This window comes from Panicum virgatum, chromosome 7K (assembly GCF_016808335.1).
Source record: "Panicum virgatum strain AP13 chromosome 7K, P.virgatum_v5, whole genome shotgun sequence".
Lineage (NCBI taxonomy): Eukaryota > Viridiplantae > Streptophyta > Magnoliopsida > Poales > Poaceae > Panicum > Panicum virgatum.
In genome coordinates, this window is record NC_053142.1 from 34,734,228 (window position 1) to 34,757,868 (window position 23,641).

The 23,641-nt window shown below is 38.1% G+C and overlaps 1 protein-coding gene and 1 pseudogene across 1 annotated transcript; both read left to right on the top strand.

Annotated features, from left to right (window-relative positions):
- The first annotated feature begins 995 nt into the window (after positions 1 to 995).
- On the top strand, positions 996 to 10,798 carry LOC120642255 (synaptonemal complex protein ZEP1-like). The gene is made up of 20 exons (XM_039918715.1): positions 996 to 1,144; positions 1,255 to 1,444; positions 1,541 to 1,590; positions 2,751 to 2,958; positions 3,031 to 3,156; positions 3,413 to 3,511; positions 3,802 to 4,478; positions 4,579 to 4,827; positions 4,917 to 5,045; positions 5,125 to 5,193; positions 5,289 to 5,399; positions 6,251 to 6,358; positions 6,433 to 6,543; positions 6,681 to 6,764; positions 7,980 to 8,069; positions 8,162 to 8,254; positions 8,484 to 8,567; positions 8,653 to 8,715; positions 9,637 to 9,738; positions 10,218 to 10,798. The coding sequence occupies exons 2-19, from the start codon at positions 1,294 to 1,296 to the stop codon at positions 9,733 to 9,735; spliced, it is 2,601 nt and encodes an 866-aa protein (XP_039774649.1). The 5' UTR covers positions 996 to 1,144; positions 1,255 to 1,293; the 3' UTR covers positions 9,736 to 9,738; positions 10,218 to 10,798.
- A 92-nt stretch (positions 10,799 to 10,890) lies between these two features.
- Positions 10,891 to 15,196, top strand: LOC120642256 (annotated as a pseudogene).
- The last annotated feature ends 8,445 nt before the right edge of the window (positions 15,197 to 23,641 follow it).

A 23,641-nucleotide genomic window follows, 5' to 3' on the forward strand; every position in this document is an offset into this window, starting at 1 on the left:
TCACTATCCCATACCTGACATCAGCATACAGCCACCGACGAGATGGGTGTATGAATGGAAAACCCCCCATTTTTATACTATGTTAGTTCAGGAATGGGAGACAACATCGGTGTGGACAGGACAAATTTGGCAAGACTACAAGGCTGAGCTGCTTAGAGTGCGAGGTTTAAATGCGATGTCCACCGCAGAATACCAAATGGCGTCCCAAATGGGGGTCTTTCCATTCGTACGTTGAACTTTTATTGATCTGTATCAGTGACTATTGTATTTGTATGCACGATTGCGACTATGGTATTTGTATGCACGCTTATTACTATTGTGTTTGTATGCATGATTATAAATTGTTGTTTTGGTGTGATCTTTTACATTAATATGTGTATAGCTCATGCCAAAATTTTCATTTATTTTACACCGGGGAAACACTTTAAAACCGTCGGTTTTTTTTCAACAGTCCGGTTACCGTTCAAACCGGAGCGGTTTACCGGCCTAACCGGACGGCTAATCGGTGGAAACCGATTGAACTATCGTTTATTGTTTTTGGTTTGAAATTTGAATTTGGCCGATTTTTTCCGATTTCCGTTCAAACTGGACCGGTTTACCGCTACCGGACTGCGGTGGTTTCGACCTACCGGTCGGAAAAAAAAACCTTGCATACATGTCTTTTTAGGACAGTTGCTATAACAGGAGTTTTTAGGACAGTTGCTATAACAGGAGTTTTTAGGACAGTTGCTATAACAGGAGTACATGTTTAAAGATCATTTTGACAACCATAACTAGTTGAAAATTATTATAACGTGGAGTAGGTCTCTATAAACCATATTTGGATTTATTTGAATTTTTTTAAAATGATTTAGATTCATTTTGAATATCCCACACCCTCCAAAATAAAATGCACCAAGCCAAGCCCCATGCCCAGCAACGCGTGAGAGCCTACCAAGCCCATCAGCCCACCGGGCCGACCGAATAAAAAGCACGAGATTGGCGGTCCACTCCACCCCTCTTCTTCTTAGTTTGAATCGCTCGCCTCTCTCTCTCTCTCTCTCTCTCTCTCTCTCTTCATTTCCTGGCGACGGTGACCGGGGCGATCGGCGCCGTACTTCGCCAGGTCTTCGTCGGGTCCTTCGCCGGCGACGAGAACCCCCAGGTACACCCGCTCCTTCCCTTCTCTTCCTGCTGTGCGAAGCCGAGCACCCGGGACCCTAATGCAAGCTATTTGGACACCCATGTCCGGGTCCGCGCCTGCTTTGGCCGCAGTCCTGTGCCTCAGGCGAAATCTAGGGTTTCGTGGACAGGATGCAGAAGCTCACGGGGCTTAGGAGCCTCGAGGGGTTCCGATCCCTCGTTGGGTCCACCTCGACGGCCATGAAGGCCGCGAACCCCAAGCCCTCCTCGGATGCTGGAGGCAATTCGTACGGGAGCTTCGCCAACCTTAAGATCACAGCAGGTTCTGGTTTCGTTTTTGCCTTCGGTTTGGTTAGAGAAGGCTACCTTACTTCACGAGTTATTACTGATTTCCCACGCCATTTTTGTTTGGTTGCAGAGAAATTGGTCAAGGAGCAGGCTTCAGTGAAGACTGATCTGGAAATGGCGGTATGATTTCTCAACATTTTTGCCCTGTAGTGGGATTTTACTGAGTTGATTTATCTCGTATGATTCAATTGCACGAATTCATGTTATTCATGAGATTTATCCCGGTTGTCCTGTCATCATAGTTTAGATTTGGTGTATGTCTGGAACTCTGGATGACCCTACTAGCTGGAAACTTGTCTACTGATTGATCGTCAAAATACCAAAGCTGTTTGTTATGGGGATGTGCCAGTTGTATCATCCCTGGGGTTAGCTAGCCTGGTAGGACAGATATATACTCTTCTAGTGTACCTGTTATGGTAGTCTGTCTTGCTTTGGGGGCTATGGAATTCAGCTCCAGGTAAAACAGATGACATGCAATGGTTCTGGCTAAACTTTCTTGATAGGCTTGCATTATCTAACCATGTAATCATGCCAAGTTGCCAATAGGAAAGAGAAAATGTTCCACCACTATAGGCACCTCATAAGCATAAACTGATACCATTCTAAAGCTGCACTTGGTATAACTAGTCTGAAGCTCGTGATTTTACTTTCTAAATTTGCAACGTTTCCTTGTTTATTTCCCTGGAAGTTACATATATGAATTTGTGTCGAATAATGCGACCTATTGGTATTTTGGAATCAGAAGCATGTTTCTTTTTTCAATACTAAAAGAATCACTCTCACCATTTTTATTTGCATGTGCCCTTCGAAATAGCTTTTCCTGAGAGATACCTCTGAACATTGCTCACCTGTTTGTATGTGCCCTTCGAAATCACTTTTCCGGAGAGAGACCTCTGAAATATTGCTCACTTTGCAAAATTTGGGAAACTCCACCTTTTATTTGTCACTGTATTTTGTTCTGTATTTTCATCTAGTGGGCTGGTCCTGAACTTAATTAAACACGAGGCGTCTCCTTTAGGAATCTATGTTGGGTATAATAAGAAGGCGCCATCTTCTTTGTGCAGATATTTCTGTTAGATCCAGAGCGGCACATTATATATCATTTCTGCAGTTACCTTTCATGGTGCAAATATTCCAGTGCCGATGCCGGTTGTAGGGTGAACTGGCTCACACAAAAAATGAATTTATCAACTTGCATCATTTTTTCTCTGTAGCAACATATTATTCTGATATTTTTCTGGATTGTTTATTACTGATACATATGGCTTATATAAATCCAGCATACCAAACTGAGAAGAGCAACAGAACAGATAAACCTTTTAGAGGGAAAACTTCAACAAGCTGTGAATGAAAATGCAAAGCTTAAGGTGAAGCAGAATGAAGATTCGAAGCTCTGGCAGGGTTTAGATTCAAAAATCTCCTCAACAAAGACCTTGTGTGATCAATTGACTGAAACCCTGCAGCAGCTAGCTAGTCAGACAGAACAAGGTAATGTTCATGGTGACATTTACTTTATCCACCTTCTGTTCTGATCTGACTGGTGAAACAATACACTTACAGCTGAGGAAGATAAGAAGTTTTTCGAGGAGATGCTCGGGAAGAACTCCAAATCTCTGGATGAATTCAACTGCCTGTTGCATGATTTATCAACAAAATTGGAGTGTGCAGAACAAAAAATCATTGCAGGTTGGTCAGTCTCTGCACAATCCACTGTCCAGTAAAAGTTAATGCAGATCTTTATGGAACCAAAAACTTATAAACTTGGCACTATAAACTTCGATATATTCTTCACTTCTGTGTACATTTTTTTTTGAAAGATATACAACGGGGGAGACCCCAACTGTACTTCTGTGTACATTGATATGTTAAAAGGTAGAAGAATCCACAATGTGCTAATACCTCTGAAATGATGTGATAACTGTCTCTTGTCTTTTTAATTCAGGGAAACAGGAGATGTTGCAGATCAAACAAGAAAAAGAAGAAATGGATCGAATTCACAAGGAACAACTGTATTCAAATGATACTACAATTAAGGAAAAAGGTATATTTAGATTATCTGTACCAAATGATGAATCAGTCATGGTATTGGTCTTATGCTTAAATTGCATTAGGAGTATACAAGAACTAAGAAACTGGAAAATGGCAAGTCATTAGAAAAATAGAAATGTGATGAGTAGTTGCCAAGTCCCACTTATTTTGTTTCCAAAAACATGGTGGGCATTTGACCAAATGGCATATGATATATTTCATCCAAAAATTTCCACTTTGAGTTGAGCTTATCATGCAAAAGTACTAACCTCTGTAGTAATACAACTATACTTATGCATGCAGATTCCCTCATCAAGCAGTTGGAGGGTTCAGTTGATGAAAATAAATCCCACTTGATATGTCTCGACTCCCGCTTGCAATGCATGGAGCAAGAGCTGAAGCAAAAAGATGGTGTTTGCATCAGCCTGAAAGAAAACCTAGCAAGCAGTGAAAGTGAAAAGAACAACTTGGAGCTTAGGAATCAGGGCTGTATTCTTGAAATTGAAAAACTATGCAAGGACAACAAGGATCTTAACGAATTGCTTAGTGGCTTCATGGCTAAAGTAACTGAGCTAGATAAAGAGCATGCCTCTATGTCAAGTCATGTGTCTAGGCTGCTTTGTTCATTTGAAAGGTTCTATGAAATGGCCCAAGAGGAGAAAATGCTAGTAGCAAGATCTTCTAAGGACAAATTTGAACATCTCCAAAAGCAATATGTAGATTTGTCATCAGAGAACAATGCTCTCAAGATTGAAATCGAAGAACTGAAGTCCAGAATCATAGAATTGCAGAAAACTCAAGAAATTGTTATGGTTCAACATGTTGAAGAATGCCAAGTGGCTGAAGATAAAATCAGAAGATTAGAGTCTGAAGCTGAAACTTCTGCCTCCAACATCAGTCGGTTAGAAACGTTAGCTTCTGAACTTCAGGGTAGAGTTCAAAAGTTACTGGAAGATTCTACCCTTGCTGAAAATCACAAGGTTTGTCAACCATTGGTGTCCAGTTACAAAATTATTTACTACGTATTGAAAAACAATTGATGGCATGTAAGATTCCTTACTCATGATATTTATTCTGCAGCAAGAGTTGCTTGAAAAGATTTTGAAGCTAGAATCAGATAATCAGGAGCTTCAAGGCCAACTGCAGTCAGTTATGGAAGAGAAATCTAACAATGCTGAATCTCTCCAAGGAGAGATATCTAAGCGTGACCAGCAGGTTGACACACTTGAGAATCAGATCAACCAGCTCCGCTGTGTTCTGAATGAGAAGGAGCAACTTTATACTTGTTCTGTAGAGAGAGAGAAGACTTTGGAGGACCAGAAATTACAGGTTTGCTCTGATTGGATCTTTTAAATCTTATAAGGTGGCGTTTAGTAAGTAACATAAGTACACAACAACCATTTCAATCCATTGTCCAGGTCGAAGCATCACTTGCTGCAACAGAATGCCAACTTAATGAGGCAAAAAAACAGTATGATCTCATGCTTGAAGGTAAACAGATAGAGCTATCCAAGCACTTGAAAGAGCTATCTCTCAAAAATGACCAGGTATCATATTTCTATTGATTGTGCAGCAGTTTAGCATCTCAATCACAAATTAATTACAGTTTGCAAGTGAATATTACAGGCAATAAATGAAATTCGTAAGAAGTACGAACTTGAAAAGATAGAAATCACTAATGCTGAAAAAGAAAAGGTACACGAGCTCTTATTTCAGAAATTATTGTTTCTAGATGTTTATATTCTGAAGTTAATCTTATGCTATGATTTTATGGATGTTTGAGAATTCAGGCAGAGAAGCTCATAAGGGAAATGGAAAACAAATGTAATGAAAAGCTATCAGAGAACAAGCAAGATTCCGAGAGGTATTTGATGTGTCTTAAGGAGGAACACGGCGCAATGGTAAGTTCAACTTGTTCCATTTTATTTATTTCAAACAATTAAGTTTACTATTTCTTAATGCATGTTCTATTCCATGGAATGATGCAAAATGTCAGTTCTGGATTAGTTGAACAAAGTAAGCCAACCTGTTAATATGATGATAGCTTGGATACAAAATTGCATGTCAAACTTTCTGTTATGAGCTCACGGTTGAAAATGTTTAGTACTTTGAAACATTACCAGTTCTTGTTTTTTAAAAAAACTATAGTTGTCCCTAAATGGACTTGGCATGTAAATAAAAAGAAAACCATACCAAAATAGCTTTGGTTGTAAAGAGTTTTAAAAGTTTCTTTCTAGGTGCTTGAGAGGAGCACAAAAGAGGAGCACAAAAGATGCATTTGCATTATATATTTATATTCATCTGGCACAAAGGCTCATAGCATACTGCTGTTGAAATTTGATTCTTCAATAACACTTTTATTTCCATTTAACTTGCAGCAGCTTATATATGTTTGGCAGAGTGAAAGCATAAGGCATTTTAAATTTACGTTCCTACACCCTTTTAGACTTCCAAAATGTTATTGCAATAACCCTCCCCCTTTTTCTTCCCCCTTTTTGAATTCTATAAACAATTTTAGACTTCCAAAATGTTATTGCTATAACCCTCCCCCTTTTTGAATTCTATAAACAAATGTCTTGGATTGGATCCTGATTAGTTGCTTGCTTTCCACTTTAGCTACTTTCACAATGAAGAATAGGTATGTCAGAAAATGGTATCATTAAATGCCACAGTAGCTAGTTTGAGTAAGAGTGTAAGTGTATATATTTTTTCCTGGAATGACCATGGAAGTGGTTGTTTGCTGATATTTTAGGTGGCAAGAATTCAGCAGGATAATGAGCATAAAGAGTCAACTCTCCAGGCTTATCACAAAGAAGAACTGCAGCGCATTCAGTCTCAGGCTGAGAATGAACTGAGGGAGGTCAGTTACAAATTCCTCAAGATGCTCTTATCATGGAGGTTTTCCATACTAATGAAATATATATAAATATGTAGAGGCTGTCATTGCTCAGAAAAGAGCATGAACTTCAAATAAAATCACTAAGGATGCAGCATGAGGAAGAATGCCAGAGGATGCAGGAAGAACTGGAGCTTCAGAAATCAAAGGTGATGATTGACATTTTTGTCCACGGAAGTACTTGGTAATGTCCACGGAAGTGTGTGTATATATATATATATATATATATATATATATATATATATATATACATATATATATATACTTGAAATGTTCTTTGGTGCAGGAGGAGAAGCAAAGGGCATTACTACAGTTACAGTGGAAAGTAATGGGAGAAAATCAAGTCGACCAAGAAGTGAACTCTAAGAAGGTGCTGTCTGTGAGTTTGATATACTGTACATTACCAAGTGATGCACATATGCCATATATTCAATCTTTTAGTGTATTCATTGCATAGCATCCTAAGCCTTGAACAGAATAAAGTAGCCACGCATGTTTTCGCTGAGTAAGGCCAATCATCTTACTGAATGAATAACTCGTGCAATTAGGTGTTTTGTGGAGGGAGGTTCTACATTAATTGTCTAGGTTTCACATCCTAATGTAATCCTTGCACCTGCTTGGAGAAGCAAATGCCTAGATTTCACATTATAATGTCCTACACCACTATGACCCGTCATTTCATACATAATTAATTGAACCTTGTTCTAATTGGATTGCATGAGCTTTCAGTACCATAAATAATATTAAATGCACCCTTCGATGCTTTTCAGTTCCAGAAGCTAGCATGTCATACATAACTGTTAAAAGCAGCGTCAACATTGGAATCCACTTAGGGTCTGGCACTAATGAAAGAACATGCTATTTAATTTTTTATTTGGCTGTGCAATCATTATTCAAACAGAAATTAAATATACCTTATTAACCATCAGTTTCTCAGTTTGCTCTGCACTTTGTTGGCTCTACTCTTGAATATATTTATGCTTTGATTTGTGTTATATTCATGGAACTATGGAAACATGTAGATTTGAAACCTTTTGTTCTGCACTGGGATGTTTTGGCACGCTTAGTTTTCATTTGATTGTAATCCTAATTATTTACTGTTTGATGCCTGCAAATATATGAACATAATGCTTCGTGCAATACATCTATATCCTACATTCTGGTGTAGTAGTAGCTTATTTCATATATGTCATCCTGATCATGAATTTCCTCAACCCCTAAACATAGTAATTGTATCACTAATTTTTTAGAAGAATAAAAGAAAAAAAAACGTTTTGCTTCATGTATTTGGACTAGTGGCTAAGAAAATTGCCTGATAGTGTGGTGTAAGAAATATGCTGAATAGTAAGGTAATGTTCCTTCTAGATTTTGGCAAAGTGCTTCTTGAATATCGATAGAAAAATGCATACCAAGTTTTAACATTTGGAAGCGGCAAGGTTAATTGACTAATGGTCCAAATTCCTATCTTGCTCTTTTTACCTGTTTATTGTAAGCGAGACATAAGTTTTTCCTCCTTTTCTAGCTTAGATCATCACTGTTTTTTGCACATGTTACTCGGTTCTTAATAAATACATAATTGTTTCAGGAATACTCTGTTTCGTCGATGAAGAGGAGAGATCCATATGGAAGAAAAGAACATGATCTCCAGTTGGGAAGTCCTGAGACCAAACGGAAGGTAAGGTGCCATTATTCTAGATAATACACTGCACACATTACACTACTTCCAGAAGGTTGAACTATAGTTTTTTCTTAAAATTTTTGTTTCAGGATGTAAACATATCTGGGATTCTACAATCACCAATTTCAAACATGTTGAGAAAGGTAGAGAAAGGGTCTCAAGATATTCCTAAACACAGAAAGGTAAATCTTCCACAATTTCTTTTTTTTTTGTCTTGATCAGCATAATTTTTTTCGAGAACTTGCCTGGGCAAGCATTTCATTACAACAACAACAACATAGCCTTTGGGCAAGCATTTCATTAAGAAAAAGAATTGAGCAGCATAAATCAGGTTTCATTTTTGGGAATGAGATAATGTGCGAGTTTCATGTTATCCAATGGCACAGGTTCTCACTTCTTTTGTCAAATTAGGTAACACACCATGAATATGAAGTTGAAACAGCAAATGGAAGAATCACAAAGCGCAGAAAAACTAGGAGCACCGTCATGATTAGTGTACGAGATTTTACTGTATTCCTCTTATTTTATTTGCATTTTACTTGCTTTCTGTTTCATCCTTGTTTTCTGTAATATATTCCAGGAACAGAACACTCAGAAGTCATTGCATAATACTGCTGACAAGGATGTTACAAAAATACGAAAGGTATGATGGCTCTGAAGTATTAGTGACTATTTTTTTTATTTCTTTTCATATTCATATGTCAAAATTCACAAAAAAAAGAATTCTTAATGAACCTGACATTATCACGTTTTACTGGATGAAAGCTTTTTATTTACAATTGTGGAGTTGTAGTTAATTCAGAAATACCTTTTGTACTTTAGCATGTTCTAAACTATCATTTATATCTTGTTTGGAGTGTCCTAGGATTGCTATTTCTATTAAAGGTTCTCACATAAGAATATTGGTATTTGACATCATAAGCCATCATCTATATCTTGTTGGGAGTAGGGCTGGAAAAAAAGCTCGTTAAGCTGGCTCGGTGGCTCGTTTCAAAATTGCTCCGATTACGTTCGTTCTTTTTTAAAAATAAAGATTAGTTGATTTGGAACAAAAGTCAATTTTGGCAGGCTCGGCTCGGCTCGTTATGCTCGATTTGAAGTTGCATATCAAACAATGCGGGAGACTATAATAAATACGAATATATTGATTTCGAAGAAAGCTCGAAAAAAATCGAGGCTCGGCTCGATTCCACCCCTAGTTGGGAGTGTCCTAGATTGTCTATTTCTACTAAAGGTTGTCACATAAGAATATTGGTATTTGACCTCATAAGCCATACCTTACAACTCATGGTGACTATATTTTGATGAGCTTCGTTCCACACCCTTATTTTTGTTGTTTTTATTCTTTTGTTGCACGACTGCTATATTGATTGGTCTTCCTATTTGGCCTATGACTCCTCATGCAGTAAATGCATTGGATACAGACCAAAGTATTAACCCAGCTCTGCTCTATGTTGTGTCTCATCATGAGTGTTAAATTAGAAACTTTTTGAAGGGCAACTTTTCAAGACATAACAATTTTCGATAGGTGCGTATTTTTGCAATACTTACCCTCAGTCTGCAGGTTCCCACAGGATCCCACGCTCATCCTGCAAACATTGGTGAATTATTCTCTGAAGGATCCTTGAATCCATATGCTGACGACCCATATGCGTTTGGCTAGAAGGTTAAATCTTGTTTCCCCCTTGGTAGAAGTTTTTTCTTTAATATGAAACCCTTGGTAGTTACTTATTGGGCAATACTGCAATAGTCCATGATGCAACATTGAATACGTCCAATACTGTTTCATTTATTAACTTCTGAAGAATGACAATCTCAACCTGGAATTTGCATTTTAGAATCATATGAACTTATCCTAAATTCAACTGGAGCTGTTGAGTTGATCATAATCAACTTTGCATCTTGTTGAGTCCAGAATGCATTTTTTTCAGTTAATCTTACAGAGATTTGTTTTTTCAAAATGATTTCTTGAAACCCTCAAGCTGATGCTCAAGTTTGCCTGGAAGGATGAATATGTTTCTTATGCCATATTTTAGTCTGGAATTAGAACATTGCATCTGCATTTTGCATAGTGCTGCCTGTTAGTGTTCTCAAGAGAATAAGCATCTTTCCGGTGGTGAATTTGAATTGAATCTCGTCTTGCAGCTCACACCTGGAGATATGATCTTTGCACGCACGATAATGAAATCTGGATCACAAAATCGCTCCATCATGTTGAACCAACGATCCTGTGGTTTTCCCCTGGTCTTGGCATCTGACCACCTATCGTCGTAAGACTGCTTTTAGCTTGATGTATCTAGAACATTGCTACTACAATAAGCATCACAATTGTATGTTTGCTCTTCCCACTGGATACCAAGGGCGCCGTTTGAGTCTTTGGGCACGGTCTGGGTTGCAGCGATGCTGGAATATGGTGGACTAGCAGTGCGAACAACTAGCAATGCCCACGCACGTGGGCTAAGGGTTTATCTGTTGCTGGCGGTTTGCATCTATGATACGATAAAAACAATTTGAGTCTATCAACAATGTTTGACAGTGATGATGATCTGTGCTTTGCACATGGGCTTTGCTAGCTTTAGAACCATCAATCACAGATTGGTTGGCTTGACTAGGGATTGGACTATTGGAGTGGGTATTCTTAGGTAGCCCAACTTTGCTCAACAATATTATTTTCAGTGCTACCTTGTTTTCGTATGAATTGGAGATTGGAGACGAGGTTAGCTCAAGCCAGTGTCAACAGATCGCTCGCACTAAGAAACGCCCCCTTGCCACTAGGATATTATTAGTGACCGTTCTATAGTACGTGTGCAAGTATAGTATAATCCCAATCAATAACAAGGTGAAGTCCATATATATATGCCTCCTGCATCTCTGAAAAGGAGGAGACATTGGCCAGAGCCCTCTCGTTACTCGTTAGGAGTGGAAAAGGTGACGGCCGGAGAGATGGCCGGAGGTGTTATCGTTCCGAGTGATGGCCCTGCCACGGACTACGGCGGAAGCCTGACGCTCTCTGTGTTCATGAGCTGCCTTGTGGCCGCCTCGGTGGCCTCATCTTCGGCTACGACATCGGCATCTCAGGTCCGGTGTTCAAAACAAAACTTCTGTATTTGCTTGCTCTGAACTCTGAACTGTAGTGCTCCGATCCATGCGTTTCAGTACTCTTTTGTGTTCTTGTGCTGGAAGAAATCTTACAGAAAGGCCAACGAACTAACAGAGTGACTCTACTCCTTGATGACATGCTGATTGGATTAAGGCGGCGTCTCGGAGATGGAGCCGTTCCTGAGGCGCTTCTTCGCGCACGTCCTGAGGCGGATGGCGGCGGCCAAGGGGAACGAGTACTGCCTCTACGACAGCCAGACGCTGACGGCCTTCACGTCGTCCCTGTACGTGGCCGGGCGATGGGCCGGCAGGCCGTCATGCTCATGGGCGGCGCGCTCTTCTTCGCCGGCGGCGCCATGACCGGCGCCGCCGTGAACATCGCGATGCTCATCGTCGGCCGCATGCTGCTCGGCTTCGGCGTCGGGTTCACCAACCAGGTCAGTACTCAGTAGCCGCCCCTTGCACATAGCTGCATCTCATCCCCGGAGGGAGTTCACCAGCAGCGCAGTTTTCTTCTCCACCGTGCGTCACGTTCATGTGCGCGCGCCAGCGAACGGTCCAAAGTCTTGAGCTGATGACACAAACTAGCCGTTTTTCACTGGACTCATTGGACCTTGCAGTCGCAGTAGACTTTTCTGCGATTGGTTCCGCGACGGCGAGGTCACAAATTTTCATATCAAGAACGACTGAGCGAGTCGTAAACAAATCTTGAGATATTTTCCGAAGCCACAGCTAGATAAGCGCATTCTTGCTTAAATAAGCGCGTGTGAACGGCATGTGCAAGTCCCGATTGAATAATCGCGACTGCCTAGTAGAGTATTTCAAATTGGTGATGCAGGCATGTGGGCTCGAACGATCCACGGGAAGAAACAAACAAACAAAAAGAAGGAAAGAGAAGCCGTCTCTGTCCTCGCTGATCTCCAATCTCTGTTGACTTTGCTAGTCCAAGCTTGAGCTATACGGTACTAGAGCGGAAAAATGCTGATCGCGACGGGCAACGGCTGATGGCGGATCGCCATTTTCTGATCGCCTAACTGTACTCGTCGCTAGTGGCGTGCCAAATGCTTCTTCGGATATATTCCATCCGTCCTAAAATATAAGCATTTATCGACTTTCATGATTCACGTTTAACTATTCGTCTTATTTGAAAAATTTATGGAAATATTATTTATTTTGTTATGACATGTTTTATCATCGTATATATTTTAAGTATATCATAATTGTTTTTACATTTTCATAAATTTTTTAAATAAAATGAATGGTCAAACGTGATCAGCAAAAGTCAACAAATGCTTATATTCTGGGACGGAGGGAGTATACAGTTGGTGGCTTGGTGCCGAGTAGGTGTTGGCGTGTTGCTAAGGTGTGGCACTCTATGGTGCTGTCTTTTTTTTTATGGCGCTGTCTGATCGGATGGAGTTTTTTCTTTTGTTTTTGGAAAAATCTGATTCACACCATCAACTATCCTAAAAGTCTAATTTTTAACTTTTAACTAAAAAAACGGATGACATTAGCTATCCAACTAGTAAAATTGGATAATATAGCCCTTTTGTGGTTTGGAAGGTGGGTTTATACTTTTAAAATAAATTTAAAATACTAATTAGATGTAAAAAGTCAAAACTAATTTATTTCAAATCATAAAATATGAAACTAGTACCATTTTTTTTCTAAAAATGTTACTTATCTATTATCGCTCTATTTGAAACTTACTTATTTAAAAATAATAGACATAACTACAAGCAACCAAATATTATAAACATAAAAAATGATATGAATAACTAACATAAGAAAGATTATATTTAGAAAACTTTTGATACCAATTTTATATTTTTTATTTAAAATAAATATGTGAAAATGCTCAATTCTCTGTGGCGTCTAGGAGATAGACAGAATATTTTTAGGAACAAAAAATAAGACTTATGGTTTTTTTAGTTTAAATTTGAATATTTTTAATTCTCACAAAATGCAAAACCACCTTCGAAACCATCTAAGGTGTCAAATTTACCCGGTTTCAACAATTGGATGACTTTTGTTATCCAATTTTATAGTTAAAAGTTAAAAATGAATTTTTTTTAATAATTTAAGGGTGTAAACCAGATTTTTTTAGCGGTAATCAGACGGTACCTCCGTGGCACGCGGGCCTGAAATCTGGTATGCGACCTAACTAGCTTTCACATAAAGGCCCATAGAGCCTGTGCGGCTAAATTTAGCCAATAAATATATGCGTGTAGATATTGAGAGAATTATTGACCCATCCATATGGGTTGGGCCGTAAAATTGTCTTTTTTTGACTCGTGGGCCGTATAATTGTCGCGTAGTGATTAATTCTCGATATTGCAGGCCGCTCCTCTGTTCCTCGCGGAGATGGCCCCGTCGCGGTGGCGCGGCGCCCTCACCGCGGGCTACCAGTTCTTCCTCGCGCTCGGGGTGCTCACGGCCAACCTCGTCAACTACGCCACGGCGCGGTCCCCCTGGGGCTGGCGCGTCTCGCTGGGCCTCGCGGCCGGAGCGAGGACGGCGCGTTCCGCCGGATGGCCACGCGGCGCGAGTACCGCCCGCACCTGGTGCTCGCCGTGGCCGTGCCCATGTTCTTCCAGCTCACCGGCGTCATCGTGCTCGCCTTCTTCGCGCCCCTCGTGTTCCGCACCGTCGGCTTCGGCAGCAACGCCGCGCTCATGGGCGCCGTCATAAACGGTGCTGTCAACCTGGGCTCCCTCCTGCTCTCCACCCTCGTCATCGACAGGTACGGCCGCAAGGTGCTCTTCATGGTCGGCGGCATCCAGATGGTCATCGCCCAGGTATTTCCAAATAGTACTTTACGCCATGAAGATGACGCGGCCAATGTCTTATACTGTTATACATAATACATTTTCTTCCTCTTTTTGACCTGAGTTTCTTTCTTGATCCTTGAAGGTTGGGATTGCTTGGATCATGGGCGCAAAAATCGGCAAGAGCGGCGAGGCGGCCATGGCGCACCCCTACGCGGTGGCGGTGCTGGTGTTCACCTGCCTGCACACCGCCGGGTTCGGGTGGTCATGGGGGCCGCTGGGGTGGGTGATCCCGAGCGAGATATTCCCGGTGGACATCCGGTCGGCGGGGCAGGCCATGAACGTCTCCATCGGCCTCTGCCTCACCTTCGTGCAGACGCAGTCCTTCCTCGCCATGCTCTGCCGCTTCAAGCACGCCACCTTCGCCTACTACGCCGCCTGGGTCGCCGTCATGACCGTCTTCATCGCGCTCTTCCTGCCGGAGACCAAGGGCATCCCGCTCGAGTCCATGGGCGCCATTTGGGTGAAGCACTGGTACTGGAAGAGGTTTGTCCACAACGGAAAGACCGAAAGAGCGCCGTGGCACTAACCTAAGGTAATACTCCATTCCAAAAAAGAATACAACTTCTGCTTCGAGTCGAACAATTTAAATTGACCAAATTTATATTAAGAATTACCAACATTTATGTCTTCAAATAGATTAGTATGAAACTATATTAAATAATTAATCTAACGATATTTATTTTATAATATAATATTAATGCTATTTTATATAAATTTGGTCAATTTTGAAATCATTTGACTTCTTGGGAAGAGAGAGTTGCATTCTTTTCGAGAAGGAGGAAGTACGTCTCAGAGAGAGGCTGTGTTTAGATCCGTAAAATAGTGGTAAAAAGGGTCACATCGGATATTGTGCCACACTGTAGCACTTTTCGTTTGTTTGTGGTAATTGTTGTCCTACCACGACCTAACTAGACTCAAAAGATTCGTCTTGTCGTGTACATCAAAACTATGCAATTAATTTTTTTATTTATCTACATTTAATACTCCATACATGAGGTAAAAGATTTGATATGACAGGTGAATAGTGAAGTTTGGATTGAGAAATTTTGGAAGTGAACACAACCAGAGAGAGAGTATGGTGTGGAGTAAGTAGCACGGTCATTTTGATATACCAATTTGTGTTAAATACGTGTTGCTCGAAAAAAATGTGTTAAATATTCGTCATGTGATTAAGTTGTGCAAGTAGCAAGTTCATTTTCCTTGTGTGGCATACTATAACAATACCTTCATCACCGAAATAAATGTGAAGACGCAATTTCTTTTGATCCAAAATGTCAAATATTCTAACTACCCTCTCCATCATTTTGTTTCTTTAGAACAAGACTATGACTAACTGTTACTCTATTAATATATCTTTTTTTTAAATACAAACTTTTAATCATAAGTAAGTACTTTTTAATACAAATACAATAACATGGATTTGGTATGCACGCCAATTACTTACTAACTAGGTTGGCCACCCGCATATTTGCACGGCTAGATATTATATACGGGTACATCTTTTATTTTGTATTCTAAGTTTGTGATTTTTAAGCTTTGAGTACAAACTATAATTTTTACGTTTAATATTTATATTTTAATTATTTTTGACATTATTTAGATAAAAGTTTTACACAAAGTTGTTTATTGGATTATAGATGTTAATAAAATAGGGTGGACAGTTCACATGACATATATTGTATTAATTAGTTTATTAGCCTTTTATATTTTCCGTTTAATTTGTCTCTATCATCCATTACTTTGGAGTATTTGCAATGGTCATACTCTAAATTCGTACTCTAAAAAGAATATTATGTTATGGTCATTGAGGTTCTGTACTGTATAACTTTTTTTTGCACCTGTCATAATCTATATAATTTATTCATTTATCTCCAACTTCCATCTTCAATTAAATTTTTTTGTTACTTGTTTACCGTCTAAAGTGTGAGATAATGGGATTTCTAGAAATTAGAATGTGATTAAATAGTAATTCTAAGGACTAAAATATAAATATTAAAACTATAAAGGGCAATAAAAAACAACCTTATCTTTACTCTCTCCATCCATCTCCCCGGGTCCGTGTCTGTTTCCAAATCTCTCTCTCTCTCTCTCTCTCTCTCATTTCCTGCGCCGGCGCCGCCCAAATGCTGCGCCCTCGTCTCGCCTCCGCGCCTCCCTGCCGTGCGTCCGCACCGGCGGCCCCCCCTCGCCGCGTCTTGGCGCCTCCCTGCCATGGCCCGGCTGCACCTCCTCGTGGCATTCGCGCTCGCCGGCGGCGCAAATGGCAGGCTGCGTTGGCCCCGGTCGGTGTCGCCGCCTTCCAGGCAGGCGGCCGCCTCCGCCCCGTCGTTGACTCCGCCGTCCGGCGCGTGAGCCATCGCCATTGCTCCCTCCTCCGGCTGTCCTGCTTCATGGCGGCAAGATTTTGGCGGGGTCAGAATTCTAGATGCGGAAGCAGGTGGGACCTATTGCATTTCTCTGGTCGCAATCCCGTTCATGCCATTTCTAATCCGGCTAATAAATGTGGCATGCGAGCAGTTTCCAATCCGGAGATTGAGTGTGCGTTTTTCTGTTGCAGAATTAACATTGGTAGATATACATTTAAGGAAGCGGAATTTTGCTTATCTTTAGGCAAGAGAAAGCTGGTTAACGTGGATCAGTTGGGGCTCAATGTGCTCAGTTGAGTCTGGATGCTTCACCTCAGAATGGTCAGGTGAAAACAAATATAAATAGTAAAATACATGTGTATCTATGACAACTTTTCTCCTTTTGTTTTTTCCTTTGACAACTTTCTTTGTTTTTATTTTTCTCTTTTTGGCTGAGTTGTGATCTTTTCCGGCCTCTAAATTAATGAAATGCTTATCTTTCCTCTGCAAGTATCAAAATTATTGACATTAGTTAGTATTTAATATTAGGAAGGATAGATGAATTGCAATGTGCTAATAATTACCTTATTATTTGATTTTTTGACTTTCCTCATCTTTTTTGATGTATATTGCTGGGGTTGTTCCATTTGTAGCTGGGTTTGTTCCTCTGTTTCTTTTTGAATTGATATCTGAATTCATCTCATCAATCTCCTTGTTTGCCTGCTCAAACAAAAGTTTAGATTGCTTAATGAAAATATCAGCAAACTATTATATAATATGGTAATTTGATTATTCATGATTGCCTCAACTTTTAATAAACTTGATTCTAATACCTTATCTTTTGATAAACTTGATTCATTGTCTGAATTTTCATTCATTGGAAAAGCTGACTTGTTATTTTCCTGACCAAATAAAAGTTCAAATAAATGTGTTAAAATATCAACCTACTAATACGAAGAATAATAATATGTAGAAGCAGAATCTTGTTATTATACCATGTTTTCTTCATCTGAATCTAGTACGACTAAATTTTCATTAGAATCAACATCATTGGTCCGTTGTTCCTATTTAAAAAAGGAAAACTGTAAGTGCTGAATAATTATTTTAGAACAAATATAAAAGTTTGAATATTCATAATACCTGTGTAGCAGAAATATTTGTCTTTGTCACAACTTTTGTACATGCCTTTTTTACTTCGACCAACTTTGTTTGGATTTAATTTTTGCCTTTTGCTTGAACTTGGACTGTGATTTTCTATACCTTCTAAATTACCAAAATTCTGATCGTAGAAAAGGAGAAAAAAAATGCTCAGTTAGGTATCCAAAATGCAAGATTTAATAAAAATTTATTAAAGTACCATTGTAGTGTCCATCAAAGTCTTTTTGTTTTTCCTATTTCGTCGGACAAGTTTCTTTGCAACTTTTTTTGAGCTTTCCAATGTACCAATGCCATCATGTTCATCCCTTACTTTCTCAAATTAGTGTTATGTTCGTCTTGAAAAAGATGGAGAAGTTGCATAAGTACATAGAAAATCTAAAAAGATATCACATTTCAATTCAATGACAAACCTTACAACAACAACAACAACAACAACAACAACAACAACAACATAGCCTTTTTTCCCAAGCAAGTTGGGGTAGGCTAGAGATGAAACCCGAAAGAAATAAGTTCAAGGTTCAGGCACATTGATAGCTAGTCTCCAAGCGCTCCTATCCAAAGCTATCTCTTTAGAGATATTCCAATCCTTAAGGTCTCTTTTAACCAACTCATCCCACGTCAGTTTAGGTCTACCTCTACCCCTTTTTACATTGTCGACCCGCTCAAGAACCCCATTACGCACCGGCGCCTCAGGAGGCCTTCGTTGGACATGTCCAAACCATCTCAGCCGATGCTGAGTAAGTTTCTCCAAAATGTATGGTTTCTTCTACAAATTCATTTTTCTTGGTGTGACTGTCATCACTTGAGGCTTCAAGTTCAGGTATGTCCTTTTCAAAACCTTTGTTATACATATTGTCTACATCATCCATTAATTCCTACCATATGAAATCCAAAACATTAAATTATATCATAACATAATATAATATTAAATTGAAATATGTTAATATAATATAATAACTTATGGAATAGATAATAAAAATTTGTTACCTTCTCAGCTATGTCGTTCAAGAATTTTGCTTCAAGTTTATCATCAGGAACACTTTTTTTTTTGACTAAATAACCTGGCTTTCCTTCTGTCAAGTTTTGGTTGTTTAGCTTGAATCGAAAGATAAATGATTCTCCATAAAGATTATGTATGTTCTTGGGAATTTCATCAGTTCTCCCATTGAGTGATTCTAACAAAGCAGTGACATTTATCTTAAGCAGTCTCTGCGCTTCATCGTCAAATATAGTGCACGTAGTACTTGTTATGTGGTCACTTATTTGGAGTCGAAGCCAATATCTATTAAAATTGTTACAACAATGAAATTAGAATACATACAATTAAAACAATATTGTTAAATGATGACAATCCACACTTACCTTGGTGTTGTACCTTTAGGATATTTATCACAATTGTTGCAATAGTAGTTGTCATCTACCTTACTGCACATTTTATTGCAATAGTTACATGACATGTACTACCACATAGTATTTTCTTGTAGCTGATCTATATTAACTCTTGATGTATAAATAAATTCCTACAGATCAAAACCATGGGATTACGAATAAAAAATTGTAACAGTTTGTTGTATAAAAATTTAATATGTTAATCTAAAATTATATAAATGTCATACCTCATTGTTTAATGGGTTCTCATGTCTCATTTCAGTTATTTTCTGTAATGTCTTTCTATTATAAAACATTTGCTCCTCTTGTGTCCCTTGTATGCTTTTGTTTACCTCCATCATTTTGGGTAAATTTTCTTCGTGTGAGTACCTATAAAAAGGAAATTAATTGTGTACTAATTATATAAATTAAGAAAATAACTCAATAGTAATTTATTATTTTATTTGAAATATAATATAATGCTTACCTCTGAATAAGTTTCCAAGTATCTGTTATGTCCATATCTTTATACAATCTTGTAGCGCTAGTTGTTTTGAGAGAAGTTACACTACACATATGTTACTTTGATTGATAGGGAGAATTGTAATCACACAATTAAATTTATAAACCTTTGAATTACCTTGGAACTTAAAACTTTCAACCATTGTCGATGTAACAATAATAACTGTCTGATTTTCATTTAAATCTTCACTTATATAATGTGCTAGCTCTCCCCATAATGTTACCCTAACTTTTTCACCACTGAAATTTGATGTACAATATTTTAATAAAGAATCTTTATGCAAGAAATTATTTTAGATGATCATAAATTTAATGAATAGGATTCTCTTACTCAAATAAGAGAAGTTCAATGACACGAATATCTTTCGTTCCCTCACTTGGGGTGTTCCTCTCTTTATTATTCTTTGTTGCAATGGCCATATATTGGTGAGTAGTCCAATAACATCTGAAAATTTGAGAATAAGTTAATAAATGGTATACATGATTATGAAATAGATAACAGTACAACTAAATAGTTACCTGAGCATTGATGATCTTTCTTGTTCTAGCAGCGTATCTTTTGTAACAAACTCAAAGTAATGTTGCTTGAATTTATCTGATGGTTCATTCACTTCCTTCACCATTGTATTATATGTAAAAACTATTTTTTTTCTCGTTGCACAATGGACGGTACCTAATGGATCCTTCTACTTTGAAGTTACTAAAAACATATATGGAACCCTCATTTATTTGTGGCCTGTAAGTATTTAATAGACCCTTCCATATAGTACCATGAATTGCATCATTCTGTTCAAAGATACAATAATTAAGCAAAATCAGGATAATATATACAAACAAAAAAGAAATTGATAAAAAATACCTGTTCGTCCATTAAAATCATATCCATGCTTATAAGTTCATCAGTTGCATTGTTGATTGAATCCCAAACTCTGATAACTTTTGCTTTAATGCTCCACGTTTGTCCTTCAGTTGTAAGATCACTCAATTTTTTGTATGCCATATCGTCAATACCCTACTTGAAAAGAAACCATATATATTAGCTGCAAATTCATATTAGATGAAAAGGCATGATAATATTATTCATGAAATAAATTTGCATGGAAGTGTGATAATAGCTTACCGAGTTATCTAACAACTAAAGGACAAAAATGTAGCATTAATCAATCTGCCAACTATATAGTTTTAAAAAAATATATGTAGTGTTACCTCTGTTGTTGCCTGTTTAATAAATTTTATTACTTAACTCATCCCCGTATTTTCATGATGAACTTTGGGCGAATATGCAACCATGAGAGTACCAATCAAAGCTAAGAGTACGCGACTGACAGTTTGTCAATGGTGGATGGATGAGGAGGGAGAAGAAAAGGGTCTCACCTTCTCGTATTCCTGGAATCCACCAAACAGGTGCCTCAGATCTGGAGACGAACAGCAAGGATTGGTTGGAATCGCGGCAGCTCTCCGGGATCAAAGAGAATCAAGTAGGAAGCTGGATAAAATATTCTCCTTCCGTCACCCTTGAGCTCTCTTTTAGTCTCTTCCGGCAGGCAGCTCTCCCCGTCTCTCGCCGCAGCGCATGGAGGTGTAGAGATCGCAGAGGCGAGCCTTTTATGAAGTCAACCTACGTATGGGTTCTGTTTATATTTTTTTAGAAGGAAAATCTATCTAATCGTATGGGTTATGGATTCTGTTTAGATTTCATGTGGCACACGTTGGTTGCCGTGAATGTGGAGGGATCGCAGAGGCGAGCCTTTTATGAAGTCAACCTACGTATGGGTTCTGTTTATATTTTTTTAGAAGGAAAATCTGTCTAATCGTATGGGTTATGGATTCTGTTTAGGCTTCTGCTGCACGTTGGTTTTGGTTGCGCCAAATAATAATGGTCAGTTTGGCAAATAAGATAAGATGTATTTTTGACTAATTTTATAATGGCAGTGGTGGGTAATTTAATTTTATCTTATTTTCTTCGATTAATGTAGGAATTTCTAGGCCTTGAGAGCGAATGTGGAGGCTCCATTTGTTGGCCAAATAATAAGATAATAGATGGGGTAATTTTTGGTCAAAAATTGTCCTAAAGAAACAAAGTGCACCTTACATTTTTTGACAGAGAGACTACATGTTTTTCTCTACTATGATTATACTAGAGAACTACATTTGATGTATATTTGCTGGAATATTAACGAGGTATGATGTTGATTATTAGATGGAATGTACATTTGCTTAAATATCAATGAGGTACTATGTTGATTGGATGGAATGTGCAAATGTATAGACCTTCTATTAAACTAAGCCATTCACGAAGATGTGTATTTATACATGTGCTTGTTGAATGTGTTTCCCCGTTGGCCAATGCTAATCTTGTCGGTCACGTATCTGGTGGAAACCACAACCTTCGTGAAAACCCGTGCAAACCATAATAAAGAAGTCATTTAAATTCACGAAAAAATCACACATATAGATGATATGATGATACACAACCTTATAAAATATTCTGTCCAAACTCGATTTCGTTTATGAGATATAAAAATAACAAATTTCTAAACGAAGTCGAGTTTGGACAAGATGTTTTACAAGATTGTGTATCATCATATCATCCATATGTGTGATTTTTTTCGTGAATTTAGATGACTTTTTTGTCGTGGTTTGTACGAGTTTTCACGAAAGTTTAGTTTCTACCAGATATGTTCCCAATCCTGTCAGTTGTAACTTTTGGTGAAGAAACAACGGCAGAGAATGGTGAAACATAGATTTCATGACGGTTTGTAAGTTATTTTCTTTCGGAAATTATTGATAGAAAAGAATTCAAACATTATGGACGCAAATTTTCCGGTGAGTTCCAAAAACCGTCATAGGAGTAACAAAAGAGCGTTGAGCATGGTTATTTTTTTTATGGCTTGACATTAGGGTTGAAAACGAAAATGGTAGCTTTTGATTTTTGATGATCGTTTTCGAAGTTTTATCGACTTTTAAGGCTAAACAAAAATGAAAACAATTATTGAAAAACAAAAACGAAAATGATAAAATAATATTAAAAAAATGAAAATGATTTAAGCGTCTTCCGATCGTTTTCAAGAAATATAGTATTTTTCTGTATTTTACTATATTTTACTGATAGAAATATTGTATTCATGTGCATTACCATCACACCTTGCTATCTATACTTTTAGAATATCATATCTATATTTTTAAAGAGTCATGACTTATTCATCCTAACTCTAAATCATAACCTAAAGATCTGAATTATGGGACTATGGATAGTTTCATGGATGACGAGATTAATGTCTAAAATTTTAGTACTATGAAATAAGATACATGTCACATATGGATGTATACTTGGATTAATATCTTAACAATTAGTACTTGCGTATGAAATGTATCAAGTCATATGGTTAGTGTTGTGCTCTATGGTTTGACATATTTATTGTTTTCAAAATATTGTTTCAATGAGTTTCGATCGTTATCGATGTGTTCTCGATCGTATATTTTCGTTTCCAAAATTACCGTAATATCGATGCCGTTTTCGTTTCGTATAATATCGTATCACCTTTGTTTTCGATAAAAAAATATGAAAGTGAAAGTGATGGAACCTTCCGCTCGATGATTTTTGACCTTTGAGTTCCAAACCTTCATAGGAGTAATAAAAGAGCGTTGGTTAATTTTTTTTTATGGCTTGACATGCAGCGTCCGCATACATGCTGACCGTATATGCAATTTCCGTGCTTAGGGGACTTCAGTTCCAATTGTACTCAACTATGACTTATTTATTCTTCATTTTGACTTTTCGTGGTTGCAAATTATAATATGATGAAAACATTTAAATGATAACTACATTACAGTAAGTTATGTGATAGCCAGTTTAGAAGAAAAGTAGTAGTGAACACTCTTAAATCCTCATCCATACTCTTAAGTCGTAAAGCAAACCGAGGCAGGACTTTCTCTTAGGAAAAAAATCTGAGGCAAATGGATGTTTGTCCCTACAGATGGTTTGGACTTTGGAAATATAAAAACACATTCTTGGATATGTAAATTATACAGCAGTTCTTTCAAGGCAGAACAGAGAAATGACAATCTTCTCTAAAATGAGCTAGGTACGGATGCATGTTTGTTTAAATGCCTAAACTTTCAGCTATGCTAGTGTTGTGATCTGGCTTAACATGCTATTGTGATGATCAGGTCTTCCAGATGGAACCAAATTCATCATCAAGGCAGCAAAGTAGAAAATAGAACTTTAATTTGTAACACCAGGTTT

Coding starts and splice junctions, on each gene's coding strand:
- LOC120642255 (XM_039918715.1), top strand. CDS start 1,294: ATGCAGAAGCTCACGGGGCTTAGGAGCCTCGAGGGGTTCCGATCCCTC. Junction 5,400..6,250: donor AGGAGGAACACGGCGCAATG/GTAAGTTCAACT, acceptor CTGATATTTTAG/GTGGCAAGAATTCAGCAGGA. Junction 8,568..8,652: donor GGAGCACCGTCATGATTAGT/GTACGAGATTTT, acceptor AATATATTCCAG/GAACAGAACACTCAGAAGTC.